This window comes from Neoarius graeffei, chromosome 15 (genome assembly GCF_027579695.1).
Source record: "Neoarius graeffei isolate fNeoGra1 chromosome 15, fNeoGra1.pri, whole genome shotgun sequence".
NCBI classification, from domain to species: domain Eukaryota; kingdom Metazoa; phylum Chordata; class Actinopteri; order Siluriformes; family Ariidae; genus Neoarius; species Neoarius graeffei.
In genome coordinates, this window is record NC_083583.1 from 16,736,257 (window position 1) to 16,759,982 (window position 23,726).

General features: G+C 42.8%; 1 protein-coding gene across 3 annotated transcripts in view; it reads right to left on the bottom strand.

Annotated features, from left to right (window-relative positions):
* The window catches only part of ano1a (anoctamin 1, calcium activated chloride channel a), a 245,511-nt gene that overhangs the window by 65,415 nt on the left and 156,370 nt on the right, over window positions 1-23,726 (bottom strand). For all 3 annotated transcript variants that reach the window (XM_060940931.1, XM_060940929.1, XM_060940930.1), the window contains 3 exons: window positions 20,499-20,540; window positions 10,645-10,709; window positions 7,274-7,408 (listed from right to left, as the gene is read on the bottom strand). In XM_060940931.1, the coding sequence (XP_060796914.1) occupies window positions 7,274-7,408; window positions 10,645-10,709; window positions 20,499-20,540 (242 nt within the window). The remainder of the gene's footprint in view (window positions 1-7,273; window positions 7,409-10,644; window positions 10,710-20,498; window positions 20,541-23,726) is intronic.

Sequence of the window (23,726 nt, forward strand, 5' to 3'; positions counted from 1 at the left end):
AAAAGAAAGAAAGAAGAAGGAGGAAAGAAAGAAAAAGAAAGGAGGAAAGAAAGAAAGAAAAGAAAGAAGAAGAAAAGGAGGAAGAGAAAGAAGAAAGAAAGAAAAGAAAAGGAGGAGAAAGAAAGAACAGAAAGACAGAAAGAAAGAAAGAGAAAGAAAGAAAGAAAAAAGAAGAAGAAAAAGAAAGAAAGAAGGAAAGAAAAAGAAAGAAAGGAGGAAAGAAAGGAGAAAGAAAAAGAAAGAAAGGAGGAAAGAAAGAAAAGAAAGGAGGAAAGAAGAGAAAGAAAGAAAGAAGAAAGAAAGGAGGAAAAAAGAAAAGAAAGAAAGGAGGAAAGAAAGAAAAAGGAAAGGAGGAAAGAAAAGAAAGGAGAAAGAAAAGAAAAAGAAAGGAGGAAAGAAAGAAAAAAGAAGAAAGGACGGAAAGAAAGAAAGAAAGAAAAGAGACAGAGAAAAGGAGAAAAGAAAGAAAAGGCAAGGGAAAGAAAGAAGAAGAAAGAAAAAGAAAGAAAGAAGTAAAAGAAAGAAAGAAAGAAAGGAGAGAACGAAAGAAAGAAAGAAAGAAAAAGAAAGAAAGGAGGAAAGAAAAAAAAAGAAAAAGAAAGAAAGGAGGAAAGAAAAAGAAAGAAAAAGAAAGAAAGGAGGAAAGAAAAAGAAAAAAGAAAGAAAGGAGGAACGAAAAAGAAAAAAGAAAGAAAGGAAGGAAAGAAAAAGAAAGAAAAAGAAAGAAAGGAGGAAAGAAAGAAAAAGACAAAAAGGAGGAAAGAACGAAAGAAAGAAAGAAGGAAGAAAGGAGGAAAGAGAGGAAAGAAAGAGAAAGAAGGAAAGAAAGGAGGAAAGGAAAGGAAGGAAAGAAGAAAGAAGAAAGAAAGAAAGAAGAAAGGAGGAAGGAAAGAAAGAAAAGAAAGAAAGAAAGGAGGAAGGAAGGAAAGAAAGAAAGAAAGAAAGAAAGGAGGAAGGAAGGAAAGAAAGAAAGAAAGAAAAGAAAGAAAGAAAGAAAGAAAAAGGAGGAAAGAAAGAAAAGGAGGAAAGAAAGAAAGAAAAAGGGGGAAAGAAAGAAAGGAGGAAAGAAGAAAGGAGGAAAGAAAGAAAGGAGGAAAGAAGGAAGGAGGAAAGAAGGAAAGGAAGAAGGAAAGAAAGAAAGAAAGAAGGAAAGAAAGAAAGAAAGGAGGAAAAAAAGAAAGGAGGAAAAAAAGAAAGAACGGAGGAAAGAAAAAGAAAAGGAGGAAAGAAAGAAAAGAGAAGGAAAGAAAGAAAGAAGGAAAGAAAGAAAGAAAGGAGGAAGGAAAGAAAGAAAAAAGAAGAAAGGAGGAAGGAAGGAAAGAAAGAAAGAAAGGAAAGAAAGAAAGAAAGAAAGAAAAGGAGGAAGAAAGAAAGAAAAAGGAGGAAAGAAGAAAGAAAGGGGAAGAAAGAAAGGAGGAAAGAAGAAAGGAGGAAAGAAGGAAAGGAGGAAAGAAGGCAAGGAAGAAGGCAAGAAGAAAGAAAGAAGGAAAGAAGAAAGAAGAAAGAAGAAAGAAAGAAAGAGGAAGAAAGAAAGGAGGAAAAAAGAAAGGAGAAAGAAAGGAGGAAGAAAGAAAAAGGAGGAAAGAAAGAAGAAAGAAAGAAAGAAAAAGAAAGGAGGAAGAAAGAAAAGGAGGAAGAAAGAAAGAAAGAAAGAAAGGAGGAAAGAAAGAAAGAAAGAAAGGAGGAAAGAAGAAAGAAAGGAGGAAAGAGAAAGGAGGAAAGAGAAAGGAGGAAAGAAAAAGAAGAAAGAAAGAAAGAAAGAAAGAAGAAAAGAAAGAAAGAAAGAAAGAAAGGAGGAATAAAGAAAGGAGGAAAGAAAAAGAAAGAAAAAGAAAGGAGGAAAGAAAAGACAGAAAAAGAAAGAAAGGAGGAAAGAAAAAGAAAGAAAAGAAAGAAAGGAGGAAAGAAAAAGAAAGAAAGGAGGAAAGAAAAAGAAAGAAAGGAGAAAGAAAAAGAAAGAAAGAAAGAAAGAAAGGAGGAAAGAAAAAGAAAGAAGAAGGAAAGAAAAAGAAAGAACAGGAGGAAAGAAAGGAGGAAGGAAAGAAAGAAAGGAGGAAAGAGAAGAAAGAAGAAAGAAGAAGAAAGAAAGAAAGAAAGAAAGGAGGAAATAAAGAAAGAAAGAAAGAAAGAAAGGAGGAAATAAAGAAAGAAAAGGCCTGATGGATAGCTAATATAATCATCAGATAAGATGTTCGTGCAGTAGGTCTGTGTATTCTCCAGAGCGACTCAATGTTCCTGGACGGTAACACATTACTGTTGCAGTAAAAGAAGTATTCAGTGATGCTGTGAAAGCTTCAAATGATAAAAGGATACCAGCAGTTGGTATCCATTTATGCGCAGTTAATCTGTGCCTTAAGTAAAGCTCAAGAGTGCTGCGAATTCAGTGCATAAGCTTGAGAACCGTCATTATACACTACATTAGTGCCCATTAGGACTACGTAACAACGTTCGTCCATCTCATTACATGTTTGGAAATCCATCAGGATGCCTGCTGAGTAATCGACATGAGTTAGTCTGGTCATTCAGAGAAGTTCTACCTACATAACCACTTCCTTAATGACATTTTCGTTTTGAGTTCTGCACTTGCTTCACTGGAGTAAGCCTTCAGGCACTTACTGGTTCTCTAAGCCCCATTAATGGGCATGGTTTCGTACCGACTCAGACATGTACCTCACCTCCCACCTCGCCTCGCTCAGTCGCGCATAAGGCCTCCACACTTTTGCGCCATCTCGCCCCATCCTTCGCACAAACTCTGGCTTGGTCCCATGACCCCCATCCCACCTCCTTTCTCTCCTCCTCCATAGTTCTGTGCCATGTTGTAACTTTACATCTTCCATCAGGAGTCCAGGACAGTGCCGTGATGCAGTGATGACCTATCTGCATCTGCAACACATGGCCAAGCCACTTCCATTGCTTCCTTCATTATCTTACTAAACCCTTCCGCAGCCACAAACTGTTCAACTCATCAATGGATACTACACATGGCCAGTATGTCCATTATCCTCTTGAGGCACTTAAATGAGTTCAGCTTCTCATCATCTGCAAACACTGATCTTCCACGTCTCGCATCCGTACAGCAAGACTGGCTCAACTAGTGTCTTGTACAACCTGATCTTAACTTTTTGGCTGTACTGCTTGGATCCCAAAATCTTTTTCAGCCTGGCAAAAGTGGACTTCGTCTTTCCTAGTCTGTTCTGCATAGCCTTGTCTGCTCCACCTTCATTTGCTCACTGTCGCGGCAAGATAAACAAATTCACTCACCTCCTTGATCTCTTTGCTGTTGGTCAACTCGATCTTGTCCTTTCCTCTACAACCTTGGTCTTCTTTCAACTGATTCACGATCCAATCTTACTAGCTGTACCTTCAAGCTTGGTAGTTTTTTCTCTGCATCTACGGTACTTTATAGATGTAGAGATGAGAGCAATATCGTCAGCAAAATCAAGATCTTCTAACTGCTCCATCAACTTCCATCTTATTCCTGTGTTGGTATTCGTGGTCATCTGTCGCATGACCCAGTCCATAGCTAGTAGGAAGAGAAACCCTGACATTACACAGCCTTGCTTCACCCCAATCCTTCCTTGGAGGCTAAGAATTACTTGAGGAGTAGTACCTTTCCTAGCGTCCAATAAGAGTCCTAGACTGGTCTCCCTACATCCAGCATGCTGTGAAGCCTAACACATGGTCACTCATGAGCTGACCCACACTAGCCTCTCCATGGTGAAGACCAACCGTGTGTCCTACTCGTGGTGCCCGTTTCCATCGCAGAACACGGCAGACCTTGGGGAGAAAACCCTGAAAACAAATCCCACCTCTTGTTTTTGGTGGCACAACAAGTCTTCCCTGTGACTGTGTCAGCTCTGCTGTCCCATCGAGCATCAGGGATTACTTGCCAAGGGACACTATTACCCTGTCCACACTAGGGATTTTGTACCGATACGAAACTACTTTCGTACCGCAACACCTGTTCACACTAGCAACTATACCGGTGCTGTAGTGGTATAACTGTATCGGTAACGAAACCCCACAAATGTATGGGTTTCGTACTGGTACAGTATCGGTACTGTAGCGCTTCGCTGTAGTGTGGACAGATGAAGCGGGCTCTGTATCGATACAAATATAATGCGCAAGCGCAATGAACCATTCCTACGTCTTCCGGGTTATTCATACAATACAATACGCCCGTGCTTTCCAGCTGTAAATAAAACGTCAAAATGGCTCAAAACGACCGTGGAGCTACATGGAGCAAAGAAAGGGGGGAGAAAGGAAGAAAGGAGGAAGAGGGGAAAAGGGAGGGGAAGAGAAGGGAAGAAGGAGAAAGTGAGGGGGGGAGAAAGGGAGATTCGTTTTCTTTGTTTCTTTCTCAACTGCCTCGCGCGTTTTATACAATTCGACTGAATAAATGACCACCAGAAATACAGACTGTACACTGACGACAAAAAGCACACACGTTATTTCATCTGCCATATTCTCGGAAGGAAGTTACTCGGTAACCACGGAAACATTTCGCGCACGCGCATTTCAACTTCCGTGAAAGAAAACCGCAAACATTTCTCGCTAGTGTGGACAGATGCACTAAACTGTACCGGTATACTTTGTATCGATACAGTTATACCACTTTCGTACCGGTATAAGTGTGAACACAAAATATGCTGCGCTGCTTAGTGGCGACACTGCAGGCGCAGCCTTACCTTTTATGGTAAGGTAAGGCAGTCTGATGTTTCTCCATTATCGAGGACGGCACATTCAGAACCCTGATAAAGCAGTCTTATGAGGTTGATTAACTTCGCTGGGATACCATAGGATTGCATAATGTCCCAAAGACCGTCTCTGTGGAGCGAGTCGAACGCCTTTTCAAAAGTCGATGAAATTAATAAAAGCAGTGGAGCTTGCCATTCACATGCTTGTTCAATGATATTTCGCAATATGAATGAAGATCTGCTTGGTGGTATTTTTTTGTTCAGAGACACACCACATCATCAAAACTCATGTTTCTCTGTGGTGCATAAGAACACAAGTAAACCTGCTCAGCTGAAACCTTGAAAGCATGTCAGCCAAGTCAGTGCCTGCCTTATGCTGCTCGGTAAGCATGCCACAGGAGTGTAGGTGGAACACGATTCTGAAAGCGGGTTTATGATCATTTATATTCACCAGCCACTTTATTAGGAACACCCACCCGCCCGCTGTTTGATGCAGTTCTCTAAATCAGCCAATCCCTTCACAGCAGCACAACGCATCAAATCATGCAGATACAAATCAAGAGCTTCAGTTCATGTTCACGTCAAACATCAGAACGGGAAAAATTGTCATCTCCAAGTGTGACTTGCTTTCACTGTGGCATGGGTGTTGGTTTGAGTCAGATGGACTGGTTTGAGTGAGTATTTCAGAAACTGCTGATCTCCTGGGGTTTTCACACACACACACAACAGTCTCTAGAGTTTACACAGAATGGTGCGAAAAACAAAAAATAGTGAGCGAGGTAGTGAGCGACATTTCTGCGGGAGGAAACAAACGCCTTGTTGATAAGAGGGGTCAGAGGAGAATAGCCAGATTGGTTCGAGCTTTTTTGCCAGGAAGGATATAGCAACTCTTTACAACCGTGCTGAGCAGAAAAGCATCTCAGCATGCAACAGCAGAACACCACACTGGGTTCCAGTCCTGCAGCCAAGAACAGGAATCTTAGGCTACATCCACACAACGGCAACGAGATTTTTTTTTTTTTTAAATATCGCGTCCACATGGGCAACGGATCAGTAAAATTTCAGGTACATATGGCAACGCAACGCTTGCTGAAAACGATGCAATACACATGCCACACCTCTACATGCGCTGTAAGACGGTCCCATCGGAGACACCAGAACAATAGAAGTAGACGCATGCGCATAAACCCCTTCTTCTGTAGCATTAGCCACAAAGTTTTGATTATTAATCAGTAGCGTAACACGAAAGACGTGGAAAGAGGAATGAATGGGGGTAGATGGAAGCCGGTACGCCAACATTCTGATATCCTCCAGAATTCTTTAATGGTCCGGAATAAATTGAATGCTACACGTTGATGGATTACTTTGTTCTTCTACGCCCTTTTTGAGGAATGTACTGTCGGACTTAAACCATCATCTGAAGAGGTGAGATCACTCCTTTTTTTTTCCCCTATTTTTGCTGGCGGGATTGTTTTTGTTTTTGGAAAGCGCACGGGCGGTGCGCAGTTTGGTACTGCTTCCGCAGTATTTGGACTAAAGACTCTGCCCTAAGGGCTATTCTCTCTCTCTCTCTCACTTTGCACCATTACACAATAAATATTCACAGTGAAAATATTTTGTAAGCGCGTTTCATGAACCAAGTTATAGGATTTGTTGACAACTCGCATCGAGTTCGTTACACTTCTACCCAGCGTGAAGCACTGACAGTCATGTGGTTGTGACGTCATCGTAAACAAATCCGTTCTACTCATCCAGACGACTTCGCAACGGCGCCGTTGCCAGATTTTTTCACTCTGGAACCAGTTCTCAAAAGATTTCGTTTTGGGGCACCCAAAACGCCGGTGCCGTGTGGACGCCAGGCCGAAACGATAAACAATTTTATCAGATTCACCTGAATCCGTTGCCGTGTGGACAGGGCCTTAGACTCAACAGCAAGTTCCTATTAAAGTGGCCGGGGAGTGTATTAATGTCTTTCCTGAAAACGACTGTTCCATTAGCGACTGGTTTAACTGTGTGGGGGAGGGGGGGAAGTAAATGAAATCGTAAATGCATTGAGGCAGGTTTCTTTTAAAACAGATTTCTTTTAACAGTTACACTATTATCATGATGGACATTTCATAATGTAGTCAATAGAGGTAATGCATCAGCAATGCAAATCCATCCGCACTGGACTTTTCAAATTTTCAAGTGTATATAATGCCTAAAGGTTAGAAAAGCAGCTTTGGGACCAAAAGGTCACCGGATCGATTCCCTGCACTAGCAGGAAAAAAAAAAAAAAAAAGTGTGTGGGTGGGGGAAGTGAATGAAGAACACTTTCCCCTCCCTTTACATCCATGGCTAAAGTGCCCTTGAGCAAGGCACCTAACCCCTCAGCTGCTGTAGTATAGCTGCCTCTGGATGTGTGTGCTCACATCCCTAGATGGAAAAGAATAATCACTGTGCTCTAACGTACGTGACTAATAAAGGCTTAAAATATATAAATAAAAAATCATCACACACACAAAATGCTGTGTTGTTTTGACATGTACTGTACGTATATTCCCACAGATGAACTCGTGACATGTGACAGGACTGACCTTGGGATGTCGTGATCCACGGTGGCACAGCCATACAAGAAGACGATGACACCGATGACTGATGCTGGGATCAGCATCTGAGTGTAAACACCCAACCAGGCAAAGTACAAACCAATCTTCTCTCCAAAATACTTCCTGTGTGTGAGAGAGGCAGAGAGAGCAAAAGAAACTGATCAGTAAGCATACTTGAGTATTAGGGAAGTGGAATTACCCCTTAAATCACCATTGTTTCCAGGTCCGCTCTGACTCGGAGTGGTAGCACCTGTCCGGGATCCAGCTATGGGTTAAATAGTACATCACCAATGAGGCGCTGGCAGCAGGGCGTTTTTTGGTGTAATGTGGCAGATGAACCCAACAGGGTCAATGGCGCACCACCAGATGGCATGCAGAAGAGCCACTCAAATGGCCAATGGATGGCATCACTCGGCAAGTTAGTTGTCACTGCGGGGCAACTTCCATACCAGTCAGGTCTGTGGTACTTTTGTGCACCACTTGGCATCAGGTCTGGAGGTCCAGAGAGACAACACGATGGGGGCACGACATCGTTGGTCTTTCCTTACCGTGCAAGGCTCTGGTACGGGCTTGTGGCCCACCCTAATGAGCAGTCATCATCGTTCGTGATGGACAGCCGACGACAAACGCTCAAGGGTGAGCGTTCTTAATTACAACATTCATTATACAGTCAAAACAACTAATCCGTCCTCTACCTGTGGCATACTTTATTCTGCAAGCCTTTCAATGCATAAATTATTACATGGATTTCTTGCTAAAATGGCATGCAAACTTCAATATATTTTGGCTTAAAAAAACAAAAAAAACACCTGTTTTGGTACATCATGATCTCATCTCATCATCTCTAGCCGCTTTATCCTTCTACAGGGTCACAGGCAAGCTGGAGCCTATCCCAGCTGACTACGGGCGAAAGGCGGGGTACACCCTGGACAAGTCGCCAGGTCATCACAGGGCTGACACAGACACAGACAACCATTCACACTCACATTCACACCTACGGTCAATTTAGAGTCACCAGTTAACCTAACCTGCATGTCTTTGGACTGTGGGGGAAACCGGAGCACCTGGAGGAAACCCACGCGGACACGGGGAGAACATGCAAACTCCACACAGAAAGGCCCTCGCCGGCCACGGGGCTCGAACCCGGACCTTCTTGCTGTGAGGCGACAGCGCTAACCACTACACCACCGTGCCGCCCTGTACATCATGATACACCATCATATTCTCATTGATTCACACGAGACAAATTAACAGCTTTCATCATCAATCGGCTGCAGAGCAGGCGACCGCAAAGTTTCTCCATCGTATTCAGTCCTCAGCGAGTTTTATGACAGCATCTTTATCTCGTACGTTATCACTGTCTCCCAGCAGCCTCTGGATGCAAGGGAAATGGAACAATCTGTCAGTGGGTTTCCTCTTGCCATGCCTCCTACTTGGTTCTTCCTCTGGCATTCTTAAGATGTAGCCCAGAAACCGGAGTTGTGATCTTTTTTTTTTTTTTTTTAAAGATATTTTTTTGGGCTTTTTGCACCTTTATTGGATAGGACAGTGTAGAGACAGGAAATGAGCGGGAGAGAGAGACGGGAAGGGATCGGGAAATGACCTCGGGCCGGAATCGAACCCGGGTCGCCCGCATTCATGGTATGGCGCCTTAACCACCTGAGCCACGACGCCCCCGGGAGTTGTGATCTTACAAGGTGTACGAGAGGCTCTGCGTTGGTCATCTCATATAACCTGGTGTTTCTGACATGGTCTGTGTGCTTGATATTCATCATAATAACAGCTTTAAGGTATTCTTAAAGTATTCTAAAAGTTTACAAAATGCTAAATTTCAGTGTATTTATAACTTTAAAAATTCCTATAGCATAACTTTCTACGACTTCTTAAAGATAACGAAATGCTGTTAAAAAGAACATGTTACTTAAAGTTACTAAATTTAACATTTAAATGTACTTCGTCACCACTACTTTTAAGAATACCAATAAAGGGTCTTAAAGTTACTAGTATATTTAAAGCTAGATGGCCTTTCGATTTCACAAAATCGTTGAAATTTAGTTCCCTCTGAAATCTGACCATTGTGCTGTATGTTTATTTCTGTAATATCTCCCCCCCCCCCCAAAAAAAGGGCCATTCTGTGGCTGGGAAGTTATTTAATTTGAGGGGATTCCCGAGCAAATAATGTGCATGAAATCACTCGCTTTGTGCAGTCAAGCAGACAGAGGAAGTCCGTGTGCGCATACGCAGGTTTACCTTTGACTGTGCACTGACAGTTCCATCATTCTGTCGCTAAACGAACAGCTGATCACACCGAGGTGCTCGCTGACCGCCGATATTTATTAGTTTGGTCTCCTGCGTTTCCTTTCCTTCGTATATAACATAACGTCTTTTCTTCTCGCTTTCTGTTACTGTAGTCGGTCTTTCATGCTTCATTCGCACACTCACATCCTCCAATGTTCTCTCCAGTTTCAAATTTGTATCCCACAATGCCTTGCGTGGACAGGGAAAGCCCACCACATGATGCATGACGTAGTATCTTGAATTGGGTCATGGTGAAGCAGGAAAAAATAGCGGAGAATTTAGGGCCACGTGGCCCTAAATTGATTAATTGCTCTATTAAAAAAAAGCCTAATAAAATTAGAAGTCTGTGATTCGAATTCAGTAGCTTTCAGTTGAGTAAACAAAAATAACAGTGTCGGGAAAATTATTGTTATTGACCTACGGCTGAAAAATCTGAAAGGCAGTCTACCTTTAATGAATTTAAAAAGTTCAGTAAAGGTACTTAAATTTAGTAATAAATTTAAGGGCTGGTCTTAAAGGTAACTTAAATATGGTACTAAATTGAAGGTTCCGTTAAGATTTAGATTAAATGCAGTTAAATTAATTTTTAATTTTCACCTAGTGTATAATAATAATAATAAAAAATAATAGAAATCTTGACAATTTTCTATGGAAAAAAAAAATCTAATGACATCATTATCCTCAAATAACATCCATATTGAAATGTAATAGTTATTATTTTGTAGAAATAGAAATACATTTTCTATCAGCTTTTTTTAACCCAAGAGTTAACCAAATACAGTTTGAATCCTGACTATCCGACACGTATCTGTGATCAGAAGTCCTAGAACATGTTAATAAGCAAAAGTTTCTTGGTAGGAGGGATGGCATGACTCACTCCCCTGTCAATTGTGGGCATCTTTGAGTGCACAGTTAGTGAAAGAGGGAAAGAAAAAAAGATGCAGTCGTTTCATGTCTCAGAGGAAGCCTAGGAAGCATTCAGAGGCTTCGTTCTCCCTGAGTGGCTTTCTAGCTCGACCAGGAAGAACGCAAATGAAACACCTGTCTCCAGGAGTTCTTACCTGATAAGTCCGATGGGCTGGTACATGTAGAAGAGGCTGTATCTCGCCCACTGCTCGTATAACACCTGCAGAGAAAAGAAATTGATTTCAACAGGCCATTGATCAATCAAATGCAATTATGGCACTTGTCAGGAAAGCAGGCATGCAGGGATTAAACTCCCCCGCATAATGGGAATTGGGAAACGAAAACTAAATTAACGATGATGGATTCATAACAGCCACAATGATGACGACGACAGAAAAACCTTTCATGAGAAATTTCTCTAATGAACTTCATGCTCGGTGCCTCTAGAATATGATATATACGGTAGAATGAAAAGCAATGTAGGTTCATTATAGAGCTGCTCAGCTATACAGAGTGCACAATACTTCACAGAGTGTGCACATAAGCATACCGACAAGCCATTTAGATGTGAAATCAAGTCCCAGGCAAAACAAATACCCAACAGATGAGCCAAAAAAACAAAAACAAAAGGAAATGACCGTGGTGAGCATCATAAAGCTCTTAAATCTTCTCTGGATTACAAGTCCCTCTGAGCATGTTTACAGGAGTTACTCTTGGCACGTTGGCGGTGAAGCAATATAATGCCAACACGCCAACACGCCTGTTGACGCACAGCTCACAGATGGTGAAGTGGGAAATTATGCTGTTTCCTTGGTGACACTCACACACGGGTAATTATGCCTCGTTGAAAGCGCAGATCTCGTCCAGCACCACACTGGGCCGCTCCTAACAAGGCCTCGGCCTTTGCACGAACAGCTTTCTTGTTTGGTTAATAAGAGTTCAATTAAAATCAAAAGGTGGTCAGATTTGCAAAAACGGGTTTTGGTGTAGAGTGAGCAGTTTAACAGCTCTTGTTGTACTTGATATGTTGACATATAAACCGTACTCATTTAACACACTTCATAATAAGTACTTGTCATGGTGTTTCTACAGTAAACGGAAGAATGTTAGACGTGGATTGGTCAGGATCTATCTAGATGGAAGAACGTGGGACTTTTTAAACAGTGGATTAAATAAATGCTTCAACATTCAAGCTCTAAAGTTAATACAATCACACGCCCATCGATATTACATTTTCCATGATTTTTGTACACATCGTAGCTGCATGCGTTTTTGGGCGCGCTTTGCCATTTCATAGGCGATTATTCCAAACACTGCTCAGTTTCAGTAGCAGCCCCAATTCCAAAAAAGTTGGGATGCTGTGTAAACCGTAAATAAAAACAGAATGCGATAATTTGCAAATCATGGAAACCCAATATTTCATTGAAAATAGTACAAAAGACAACATATCAAATGTTGAAACTGAGAAATTTTATTGTTTTTTTGAAAAATATATGCTCATTTTGAATTTGATGTCAGCAACATGTTTCAGAAAAGTTGGGATGGGGCCAAATTTACCACTGTGCTGCATCACCTCTACTTTTAACACCACTGTAAACATTTGGGAACTGAGGGGACTGATTGCTGTAACTTTGAAAGAGAAATCTTGTCCCATTCTTGCCTGATGTACAATTTCAGTTGCTCAACAATTCAGGGTCTCCTTTGTCGTATTTTGCACTTCATAATGTGCCAAATGTTTTAAAATGGGAGACAGGTCTGGACTGCAGGCAGGTCAGTTTAGCACTTGGTCTCTTTTACTACGGAGCCATGCAGTTTTAATATGTACAGAAAGCGGTTTGTTATAGTCTTGCTGAAAGAAGGAAGGCCTTTCCTGAAAAAGATTTTGTCTGGATGGCAGCATATTGCTCTGAAACGTGTATATCATTTAACATTGATGATGCCTTCCCAGATGTACAAGCTCCCCATGTCATGTGCACTAATGCCCCCTCATACCATCACAGATGCTGGCTTTTGAACCGTGCACTGATAACAAGCCGGATGGTCCCTCTTCTCTTTAGCCTGGAGGACGTGGGGTCCATGATTTCTAAAAAGAATTTCTAATTTCAATTTGTCAGACCTGGGGACAATTTTCCACTTTGCCTCAGTCCATCGTAAAAGAGCTCGGGCCCAGAGAAGGTGGCGGTGTTTCTGGATATTGTTTAAATCTGGTTTTAACTTGCATTTGTGGATGCAGTAATGAACTGTTTTCACAGACGATGGTTTTCTGAAGTGTTCCTGAGTCCATACAGTGATTTCCACTATAGACACGTGTCTGCTTTTAATGCAGTGTCTCCTGAGGGCCTGAAGATCACAGGCATCCAATGTCAGTTTTCAGCCTTGTCTCTTGCATACAGAGATTTCTCCAGATTCTCTGAATCTTTTAATATTATGTACCATAGATGATGTGATCCCCAAATTCTTAGCAATTTTACATGAGGAATGTTATTCTTAAATTGTTGCACTGTTTGCCCACACAGCCTTTCACAGAGCGGTGAACCCCTCCCCATCTTTACTTCTGAGAGACTCCGCCTCTCTGGGATGCTCTTTTTATACCCAATCATCTTACTGACCTGTTGCCAATTAACCAAATTAGGTTTGGGTTTTTTTTTGAGCATTACACAACTTTTTCAAGTCTTTTGTTGCCCCGTCCCAACTTTTCTGAAATGTGTTGCTGAAATCAAATTCAAAATGAGCATATTTTTCAAAAAAACAAAAAATTTCTCAGTTTCAGCATTTGATATGTTGTCTTTGTACTATTTTCAATGAAATATAGGGGTTCCATGATTTGCAAATCTTCACATCCTGTTTTTATTTACAGTTTACACAGCATCCCAACTTTTTTGGGAATTAGGGTTGCATTAATAAATCATTATCAATTTCCCCATCCTTTCACTGAATATAGTTCATTGTTGTTTTGCTTGGTTACTGACAACAAATGATGAGTCATACGCGCATTAACATGTGTTGGGAAAATGACGCACACATTCCCATCTGCCCACAGACATTCATGTCTCATGACCAGTCGAAAGATGTCATAAACCTTGTTAGTTCAGTGCAATTTCCTCTCACAGTGATCACGTTTTAATCAAGTTCTTGGCTATTTTGGAGGTAGATTTTAAAGTGCTCCAATTTTACTTGTGTGTTTGAGATCCAGCCAAAAATAAACATTTCCTTTCAGCAAAACCTGTAGCTTTCAGATGGAAATCATGTTGGATAGTGCTGACGCAGAGCAGCGGCTTCTCCAGTAGCTCCGTCCGTATCGCCTTTGACTTTAGCAGGGGTGTTTTTTTTTTTAGTCTTTCTGGTGTGTATTTATCTCATCTCATTATCTCTGGCCGCTTTATCCTGTTCTACAGGGTCGCAGGCAAGCTGGAGCCTATCCCAGCTGACTACGGGAGAAAGGCGGGGTACACCCTGGACAAGTCGCCAGGTCATCACAGGGCTGACACATAGACACAGACAACCATTCACACTCACATTCACACCTACGGTCAATTTAGAGTCACCAGTTAACCTAACCTGCATGTCTTTGGACTGTGGGGGAAACCGGAGCACCCAGAGGAAACCCACGCAGACACGGGGAGAACATGCAAACTCCACACAGAAAGGCCCTCGCCGGCCACGGGGCTCGAACCCAGGACCTTCTTGCTGTGAGGCGACAGCGCTAACCACTACACCACCATGCCGCCCCGCAAACAGGCAATGCAATAAATAAAAATAGAATAAAAATAGAATAATTGAAAAAAAACAAACGACAATATAAACAGTATCAACACTCTAGATAGGAACTAGACATAGACTAAACACTCAAACAATATAAACAGTATAAACACTAGATAAAACAAGACAGACTAAACACTCAGACAATATAAACAGTGTAAACACTAGATAAGAACTACACACAGACTAAACACTCAAACAGACAATATAAACACTCTAGATATGAACTAGACGTAGACTAAACACACACACACAAATTGGTTCAAATAACCAAACAGTCAAGGGCACATGAAACATGAAATAAGCAGTATAAACAAACTAGCAGCTGTTAAGATGAGGTAGTGCGGAATAGTGCAAATGAGCGAGGTAAAGTGAGATGTGCGGTAAAGTGAGATGTGCAGTCCCTGAGTTCAGTGTGTTAATGAACGATGAGATGTATGTATGCATGCATGCATGCATGCATGTATGCATGTGCGTGTGTGTGTTGGGGGGGAAACTGTGAGGATGACATGTCAGATGCTGAAGGGGGGGGGTGTGCGAGCAGAATCTGTGGAGGAGGTGACACTGCATAACTGACTGCTTGAACTTTTGCAGGGACGTTGTTGTTCCCACAAAAACTGTACGCTGCTTTCCAAACAACAAGCCCTGGATTACCAGTGAAGTTAAGGGCCTCCTCAACCAAAAGAAGAGGGCGTTCAAAGACGGAGACAGGTCAGAGCTGAAGCGTGTACAGGGGGAACTCAAAGTCTGGCTAAAAGAGGCCAAGGATACAGGAAAAAGGTGGGACAGAAGCTGCAAGAAAACATGAATGAGGTCTGGGATGGGATGAAAACCATCACAGACTACAAGAACAACAGCGGCAGCTCAGCAGATGGGGGCATGGACAGGGCAAACCAGTTTAATCACTTCAGCAGGTTTGATTGTCCTGCTCCTGCTGCCCCCTCCTCCTGCAGCAGTTATCACCTTGTCACCATCACCGGCAGATCAGCCCTCACCCATCACCACCAACATTATCAGCATTAGAGCCATCAACACCTCCTGCAGACTGAATACACATCCCCAGTCCCCCCCATCTTCACCGCAGACCAAGTCAGGAGAGAACTGAGGAGACTCCACCCCAGGAAGGCAGCAGGCCCGGACAAGGTATGTCCCAGAATGCTGAAAGCCTGCGCTGCCCAACTGGGGGAGCCCCTCCAACACGTCTTTAACCTGAGCCTTTGCCTCGGGAGAGTTCCTGTCATGTGGAAGACGTTGTGCCTCATTCCAGTTCCTAAGAAAACACATCCAAAGGAACTGAATGACTACAGGCCGGTCGCCTTGACATCACATGTGATGAAGACCATGGAGCGACTGCTGCTGAACTTCCTCAGACCCCAGGCCCACCATGCTAAGGACCCACTGCAGTTCACGTACTGGGAGAAGGTGGGAGTGGATGACGCCATCCTCTATCTTCTGCACAGGACTCACTCTCATCTGGACAAGGAGAGCAGTGCAGCGAGGATCATGTTTTTTGACTTCTCCAGCACCTTTAACACCATCCAGCCCCTTCTACTGAGAGATAAGCTGCAGGAGATGGAGGTGGGCACACATCTGGTCTCCTGGATCACAGACTACCTCACTGGGAGACCACAACACGTCAGGATCAGGGATGGCATTTCTGACACGGTGATGAGCAGCACAGGAGCACCACAGGGGACTGTGCTCTCTCCAGTGCTGTTCACTCTCTACACAGCAGACTTCAAATACGACTTGGAGTCTTGCCACATGCAGAAGTTCTCAGACGATATTGCGATTGTGGGATGTGTTCATGATTGACAGGAGGAGGAGTACAGGAGCCTGATAGGACTGTGTTGTGGTGTAAATCCAACCACCTGCAGCTGAACACTGGCAAAACAAAAGAAATGCTTGTGGACTTTAGAAGGTCCAAGCCGACTCTGCAGCCAATCTCTATTGAGGGGGGGTCGATGTGGAGATGGTCAGGACCTACAAATACCTGGGTGTACATCTGGACGACAAGCTGGACTGGACAGTGAACACTGACACCCTCTACAGGAAGGGTCAAAACAGACTACTTCCTGAGGATGCTCGGGTCCTTCAGGATCTGCCGAAAACTGCTGCTGATGTTCTACCAGTCTGTGGTAGCCAGTGTCCTCTTCTGTGCTGTAGTGTGTTGGGGAGGCAGCATTTAGAAGAGAGATGCTGGACGGCTCGACAGGCTGGTGAGGAAAGCTGGCTCTGTGATGGGAACTGAGTTGGAGTCCCTTACATCAGTGGCAGAGCAAAGGGCCCTGAGCAAACTGCTCTTAATCATGGACAATGTTCACCACCCTCTGCATGGCGTCATCAGGCAGAGGAGCTCGTTCAGTGGTAGACTGTTGTCCCTGCCCTGCACCATGGACAGATTCAGGAAGTCTTTTGTCCCTCAGGCCATTAGACTGTTCAACTCCTCCCAGCTCAGCAAAAATAAGACTCTGTGACTCTGCTGTACTCCAGACTAGTTACCACTGCTCTTTTCATGTCCATTGCACTAGAGCTGTAATCAGGCCTGAAAAGTCAAGCCCAACCCGGCCCGAGCCCAACAGAGTTTGACCCGAGCCCGACAAGTACACCGTTTTAAAAGCCCAAACCTGTTTACAGCCCGACATTAGGCTATTCAGATGTGCGCAGGCACACAGCTCTTTTGCCTTTTGTCAAGAATGAGTCATTTATACATTTTTTAACATCATTTATTCATGACTGATGTACAGTAGGTTATAGGCCACTTGGAACTTGGAATAATAAATAAATAAAATGTCCCCTTTTAACATCGTAATACCTCAGGCCTACGCATAGTCTAAACAGGCCAAAGCCTATTAAGGCCTAAAAAAAAAAAAAAAAAAAAAAACATTAGCGACAAAAAAATAAATAAAAAATAAAAAACCCCGACAGTTCTAAACTAACATAGGTAGGCCTGTTTGGAACTAACGAAATAGGCTTGACACGAAAAGTTACATAAAATTGAGATTAGGCCCAAGACAAACGAAAACTGGGCTTGCTTGCGGTCGCCTCTCTCCACAATCATCATGAATGTGAATAGGCCAATGCACCAATAAAAATGTGTTTTTCTTAACAAATTTAATTAAGGGGCGGCACGGTGGTGTAGTGGTTAGCGCTGTCGCCTCACAGCAAGAAGGTCCGGGTTCGAGCCCCGTGGCCGGCGAGGGCCTTTCTGTGCGGAGTTTGCATGTTCTTCCCGTGTCCATGTGGGTTTCCTCCGGGTGCTCCGGTTTCCCCCACAGTCCAAAGACATGCAGGTTAGGTTAACTGGTGACTCTAAATTGACCGCGAGTGTGAATGGTTGTCTGTGTCCATGTATCAGCCCTGTGATGACCTGGCGACTTGTCCAGGGTGTACCCCGCCTTTCGCCCGTAGTCAGCAGGGATAGGCTCCAGCTTGCCTGCGACCCTGTAGAACAGGATAAAGTGGCTAGAGATAATGAGATGAGATTAAATTTAATTAAGGTAAATTCTAAATTAAGATGTGTATTTGGCAATAAAATTAAGATAAAGGCTCCGCAGGCTTTGTTTCCCCACGTCTCTCCACAATCCGGCCTCAACGCGACGATGAACAGCAGCTGAAATTTAATAAAAGAATAATACCTACATTAGCCTACTGTATATGCCCTGTCTACATTGTGCGTTTAAGACTCAACGTTTAGTTATAATTTGAAAAACCTTTACTTACCAAGATTAGGCTACATGTTTTTGTGGAGGAAAATTATTGAATCCACTGTAGATGGCTTCAGCGCGGTTCTGCGCTCACTGATGGTGCATCCAGCAGTACTGAACACCCCTTCACTGCTGCTGCTGGCCGGGATGCATAGTACTGATCTGGCTAATTTTGGGTAGGATGGTTTGTTTATCTTCCACCAGCCAAGAACATCCATTTCATTTTCCATGACAGCCACTTCAAATGTAGCGAGTGACCTCGTCATCTTCCTAAATTAGCTTGCTGTACATTTTCCCACTCCACAAAATTCGCTCTTTTTGCCGGAGGAGTGGGTTCGACTGCAGAGAGCTCTGGGTCCACATCTTGTGCACCTGCAGCCATGGCTTGCAGAAGAGTGCAGGCATGGGCATGTACGGCATTCCTGTCTGAGTGTGGCAACATTCTAAGTTGGTTAAACTTTGGCCAGAGGAATGTTGCGATCTTGTGGAGGTCCTATATCATCACTTTATGCGCAAGCCAGTCTTCATGCCGTTTACGCACGACAGCTTGCTGAGGGGAGTCCAGGGCATTGGGTTGACAGTGGCATTTCAGTTTCTCACACCAGAGACACACACGATTAAGTGTTGGATAGTTGTCTCCCTCAAGTTCCCGCTGTGCATCATAGAACGGCCTCAGAAAGTTAATCAAAAAGCCCAGTGTGTCCGGTGCTATTTTTTCCAATGCGTGCGCTCTCCCCTTGTGCCTCCAGCTTTTCATGGAGCTCATGATATATGGCCTGTATAGAGGTCAGTGTGAGGTACACTGTACTGAACCAAGTGTCTCCCATTTGCAGCAATGTTGTTGACAGTTGCGCAGCCAACCCGGACTGTTTAACGTACCTCACTAATGATTTAGCAGCAGAAATGGTATCTCCTATGTCCAGAGCACCGTCGGAGTCCATGGTGCAGTACCGTGTTAATGACACGGTCAATGCAGTCCAATCTCTGGTATGGCCGCAGAGCTAATTTAACATTTGCCCCCTCATCGGTCACCCATACAATTTTGCTGAGAGAGGAAGCGTCAAGGCCAAACTTTGTCACCAGTAATTTCAATATCTCCCGTCTGATATTTTCTCCCATCTTTGCCTCTTCCAAAGGGAACACTACAGTTGTCAGGGTTTTATTCACCAGTTCCATATCCTTACTTATGAAAATGGCATGCGATTGTCAAATAACTAATTTTCCAATAATCCTCTGTCCACATGTCTGTGGTCATTGTGATTGTGCCATCCTTCAACAAACTCTTAAGTTTCTGCACTAAAGCTTCTCTCTTTTCTTCTGCCATGTCAGTGCACCTCTTCGCAATTGTCACATGGCGGGGAATAACAGACTTTACGGGAACCCTCCCATATGCAGCCCCGACATTAATTAGTTCTTGCGCCAGCTCTTCAAACCCCTCGCCATTTACGACATTAAAAGGCCTAATGTCTTTTACAGCAAAAGCTGACACACTTCTCCATCACCGAATGTTTCACCGTGGCAGGGATGGGTTTAAATGCTCTAACAAACGATTTGACTGTAGGTTGATCACTGGCAGGTGTTGAACAGCTTCGATCAACATGTCTCATCAGCGACGAATTCCCTGTTGTTTTGCTATCATACTTAAACAGAACGTCGCATCTTTTGCATTTCACATAACTCACTGGCTGATCATTCTCATCATGGACATGGTCAAAACTTTTCCACACCTCAGACTTTACTTTCGCTAACGGTGCAACCAAAACGTAATCGCCAGAGGCCAGCCTCCGTTTCACCTCCTCGGCATCCATTTTTGCATGTTTCTGGCGCTAATCGAAACGCATTACCTGACCGCTCATTTACCGCGCAAACCCGAGCCCAGCCCGAGCAAAATGACAGAAATTAAGCCCGTACCCGACCGAACCCGTCGGGTCCGGGCAAAGATCTTCAGCTCTACATTGCACTTCTCTGCTGCTTACATAGATGTACATTATATGCATAGATGGGTATATACAAATATTTGTCACACACACACACACACACACACACACACACACACACACACAATATTTATATACTAACATATATCGTATACCATCACACTATTACATATACCATATGCACTGATATATACTTTAACTATGCCCATCATGTAATATACTATGCTTTTTATCTACCATATACCACTAAACACACTGCACATGTATGTAATTGTCCACAAAGTATTTGCACTGCGACCGGTTACTGCCAACTGCACTACCTCCCACACCGAGAGCTATATATTTTATTACTTGCTCTTATTGGTAATGTTTTATTTCATTTGGCATTTTTTTATACGTATAATGCTATTTAGTTTTTGTATTGATCTTGTGCAATGCGGAAATGTTACTGGATACCTTGAATTTCCCTCTGGGATGAAAGAAAGATAGATGCATGCATGCATCCATCCAACCATCCATTTATCAGAATTTCACCATGTGAACAGGTTTTCCAGACAACCATACATATTAGAGTTATATTCCAATACTGTAGTTCAGTTTCTTTACCTTTCTGTCATTTGGTTCACCCTCAACATCCTCGATGTCTCCCTGTAACAGGGATAATATACTGCATTAACACATTCATCTCAACTGGATTGTCATCTCACACACACACACACAATGTCATTAAGCTAGTCTCAAGTGTAAACATAAGCATTATTCTATCCACATTCACTGGATATGAGCAATCACATGTTCTGATTGGCTACTCTACTACTAGGATATCAGCTCATATACTGTGAGTAGAGAAAAACAAAATGGCGGCGTGTTGCTGAACCAACCGAGGACGAAATAAAAACCCTACTCGAGAACAAAACCCCCCAAAATATAAAATAAAATTTAAAAAATGGAATAAAAGTACTTGACGGTAAGAACGTATTTTGCTGGTTTGTTTACATTCTTCATCTTTAAGCAGGGCGGCACGGTGGTGTAGTGGTTAGCGCTGTCGCCTCACAGCAAGAAGGTCCTGGGTTCGAGCCCCGTGGCCGGCGAGGGCCTTTCTGTGTGGAGTTTGCATGTTCTCCCCGTGTCCGCGTGGGTTTCCTCCGGGTGCTCCGGTTTCCCCCACAGTCCAAAGACATGCAGGTTAGGTTAACTGGTGACTCTAAATTGACCGTAGGTGTGAATGTGAGTGTGAATGGTTGTCTGTGTCTATGCGTCAGCCCTGTGATGACCTGGCGACTTGTCCAGGGTGTACCCCGCCTTTCGCCCGTAGTCAGCTGGGATAGGCTCCAGCTTGCCTGTGACCCTGTAGAACAGGATAAAGCGGCTACAGATAATGAGATGAGATCTTTAAGCATTAAAATTTGTTGAATTTTTTTTTTTGACTGGTTCAAAAGCTCAAAGAAGTTTGAAAATTACAGAACTGAGATGACCAAGGAAGAATTAAAGGCCGAGAGAAATGTACCCCTTTCCCCCTAGTGCAAGTCCCGACACTGAAAACTTATCCTTGAAATCCACGTTGTAAATGTCGGGAACATTCAGAATTTGTCGAGTTTAAATTTCCCGCCAAGGGAATCCCGGTATCAACGTCGCCATTATTAGCTGGCTTTCACATGGCGTCATGAGTGAGAGTGGTTTTAGCTGCGTTTTTTCCACGTACGTCCACACGGTGTAACTTCTGTCCGACTCTCTGCTAGATTTGACGGAAACTTGTGACAGAACACGACGTAGAAAGAGAGACAAATCGTTAAACTACAATCTACGACTGTTATGGAAAAGGGAGAGAAAAAAAAAAAGGGAATGCGCCCGGAAAGCGATATATCGCTGCCGGGTGCAGCAACACAAATGCCGTGGAGGGAGTGGCCCTATTCCTTTTCCTGAAAGATAATTCACTAATTAGTCAAGACTTCGCTACAATGAACTGCAAATGATTTTGCTTCCAACATACTGTAATACTACTAACTTGAGGAACGCATGGATGAAGGAAGTTGCATTGTTTGAAGTTGCAGCCCGTATGCTGCAATGGCAGGCCAGCGATAGACTATGCATGGCCGCGGAAAAGTCGAACTGAAGACCGTCAGCTGTAGCTGTACTAGGCAGGCATATCATCTTAGTCTTTTTTTTTAAAAGTCTATTCTAATTCCAAGAACGTTTTGGAAAGGTTACCATTCCATATTTGCAAGTCGGTCTTCATGATCGTCCTTGGGTTCATCAGTGTCACAGTCCCTGACCCCGCTCTCATTGGACAATTCTGGATCGAATCGGTATAGTTCGATACCTCGCTCTTCTTCCCTATCGCTGGCCACTACTTCTTCTGTCAGTACGTTGTCATCAACTTGAACTGATGAAAAACTACTAAAACTTGAAGTTTCTCCCTCACTAAATTCCTGCTCGCTTTGGTCGCTCATGTTGTTCGTGGCAAACACGAACCCATGACGTAACGCAGCTCCCATCTGCTACTTCAAGTTGCTTGGTGGGCGGTTCTAAAAGGGCTAAATTTACTCGCCTTTTGTCTGCAGATATATCCGCTACCGTGTGGTTTGCGGTTTAGAGAACAGTTGCCTCTATCCAGGGACTCAATAAACCTCGCCGAATTTAACTGCTATTCTGTTTTAATGCAAAAAAAAAAAAGCGCATTTCTCTCAGCCTTTAAATAAACATCTAAAGCTATTCTATACCTTGGCACGACAGCAAGACGGCACTTTCTACAAAAACAACACAACACTGAAGTCAATTTGTGCAGCCATCGATGGGTTTTTAAGAAGTCCGCCTAAGCGGAAATTATTTTGTCAGACGTTCTGTATAAAGTTTTTATTTAGCAAATTTGCAAAAAATAAAAATGCTCCGTTTCTCAAAATCCAGTGAATGTGGATAAAATAAAATAGTTATTCTACTCAATCTCATCATACATGGCTTATAGCCAACTCGGTGCTAAGCACCTCATCAGCTATCCGCTCACATACGACTCGATTTCATGGAATAACTGTTAGAGTAAATACCATTTGCTCACACAAGACAAAGGACATTGTGATCGGTGTAGCAGCATTAGACAGGACGCTCAATACAGCACACAGTGAAAGAACATCACAAGTTGTAAAGAAATACAGCACCAGTTAAAAGTTCAGACACCTTCTAATTCAATGGTTTGTCTTTATTTTTATTAATTAAAAGTCACTTCATGTCTTAAAAGTAAATGATGGATGTTTAATGATTTAAATGATTTAGTTAGTTGAACAGTTCTTGACATAATATGGATTACTACAGTTGTCGAATAGGACTATTTACTGTATTTTTATTATATTATTTACTGTTTGATCTTAAATGCATTAAGAAGGCAAGAAACTCGTCCACCAATTAACTTTTGACGAGGCACAGCTGTTAATTGAAAAGCATTCCAGGTGACTACCTCATGAAGCTGGTTAAGATAATGCCAAGTGTGCAAAGCGTCACCAAGGGAAACGCTGGATACGCTGAAGAATCTAAAATATCAAACACGTTTTCTTAACATTTTTTTGTTTACCACGTAATTAAGTTATTCCATGAAATCGAGTTGTACATGAGCTGATAGCCGACGAGGCGCTTAGCACCGAGTCGGCTATTAGTTGTGTATGACGAGACTGAGTGGAATAACTGTTTTATTCTATCCACATTCACTGGATTTTGAGAAACAGAACATTTTTATTTTTTGTAAATTCAGTAAATACAAACTTTATACAAAACGTCCGACAAAGTCATTTCCGCTTAGAATGTAAACAAATCAGTGAAATGACTGTAGCAATTTGTGAAAAATGC